This window comes from Fomitiporia mediterranea, assembly GCF_000271605.1.
Source record: "Fomitiporia mediterranea MF3/22 unplaced genomic scaffold FOMMEscaffold_833, whole genome shotgun sequence".
Taxonomy (NCBI): domain Eukaryota; kingdom Fungi; phylum Basidiomycota; class Agaricomycetes; order Hymenochaetales; family Hymenochaetaceae; genus Fomitiporia; species Fomitiporia mediterranea.
In genome coordinates, this window is record NW_006761218.1 from 1 (window position 1) to 1029 (window position 1029).

Here is a 1029-nt window from a genome sequence, read left to right on the forward strand (position 1 = left end):
CTCTCTCTACCTGTTCTGCAAGTTCTGACTATGTTTCAGTACTTACATTCTGTATTTCTGTTGTGTAGGATAGTTGTAGCCTGGGTCCCCTTACTAAGCCTTCAGGTCCCCTCTATACTGTTACTGACAGTATGGTCAAACAGATGAACTCTAGTAACTTGGAAGGCAGACTAGACAGTCTGTGAATCAAAGGTAAGTAAAAAGCTCCTTCTAAAAAGTCCAAGAAAATCCTGCTTCCTAACAGTTTGTAGCATCTGTGCCTCAAAATCATTAACCATGTCTTGCTAAATTCGTTTCATCTGTACAAAGCAAACCACATTAAGGCTCTAGAGAGTATGTGTACAGTGAGGAGGATACTCTAATAGTACAACATTGTGTTGAACTACTACTTCTAGCAGTTCAAACAAATAATGTGAGTTGTAACTATTAACAATAAGAACTTAAGTGTGTCCATGTGCTTTCTCTCTTGTTTCAGGCTCAAAATAATTTGTGAACCAATCTAGTACTATTTTACAGTCTGTCCAACCATTTAGAGAGCTGGTGAACCTGTTGCTCTTGTTAAGCAAGAGCTTATGAAGAAGTATAGGTACATACCTTACATCAGCTATATTGTTCTCTGTCCATTTGGACCATACACTATAACCTTTAAAGATAGTAACAGGCTTAGTGTATGTTCTATCTGTACAGATGGTAACAATAGTAGTAATGTTTTCTTGGTTTCTACCTCTACTTTTATACTGAATCTTCTTCCCTCTAACTCTAATAACTTGTTTAACAGTATCATTAGTAGATGAGAAACCAGTTTTGTCCATAGTGTATATTTGCCTAGGTAAGACTCCCTTCTTAACTACTTCCTCCTCCAGAATGTCAAACCATTTACTAACAGCTGTTAGATTTAGGCCATTTGCTTGTTGTGTATCAAGATGAGAACTCTAGTAAGTTTTTAGTTTAGTATGATGATGCTCCAGGAATCTCTGAACAAATGTAGGTCCTACAGACTTGTAACTTGTACTATATTGTGCCTTAAGG

At 36.9% G+C, this 1029-nt stretch overlaps 1 protein-coding gene across 1 annotated transcript; it reads right to left on the reverse strand.

Moving 5' to 3' along the window:
- Positions 1 to 440: 440 nt before the first annotated feature.
- Positions 441 to 812, reverse strand: FOMMEDRAFT_99779 (uncharacterized protein; the record flags this gene model as incomplete). Its single annotated transcript, XM_007272291.1, has 1 exon — positions 441 to 812. One exon carries the CDS (start codon positions 810 to 812, stop codon positions 441 to 443), a length of 372 nt encoding a protein of 123 aa, XP_007272353.1.
- Positions 813 to 1029: the final 217 nt, after the last annotated feature.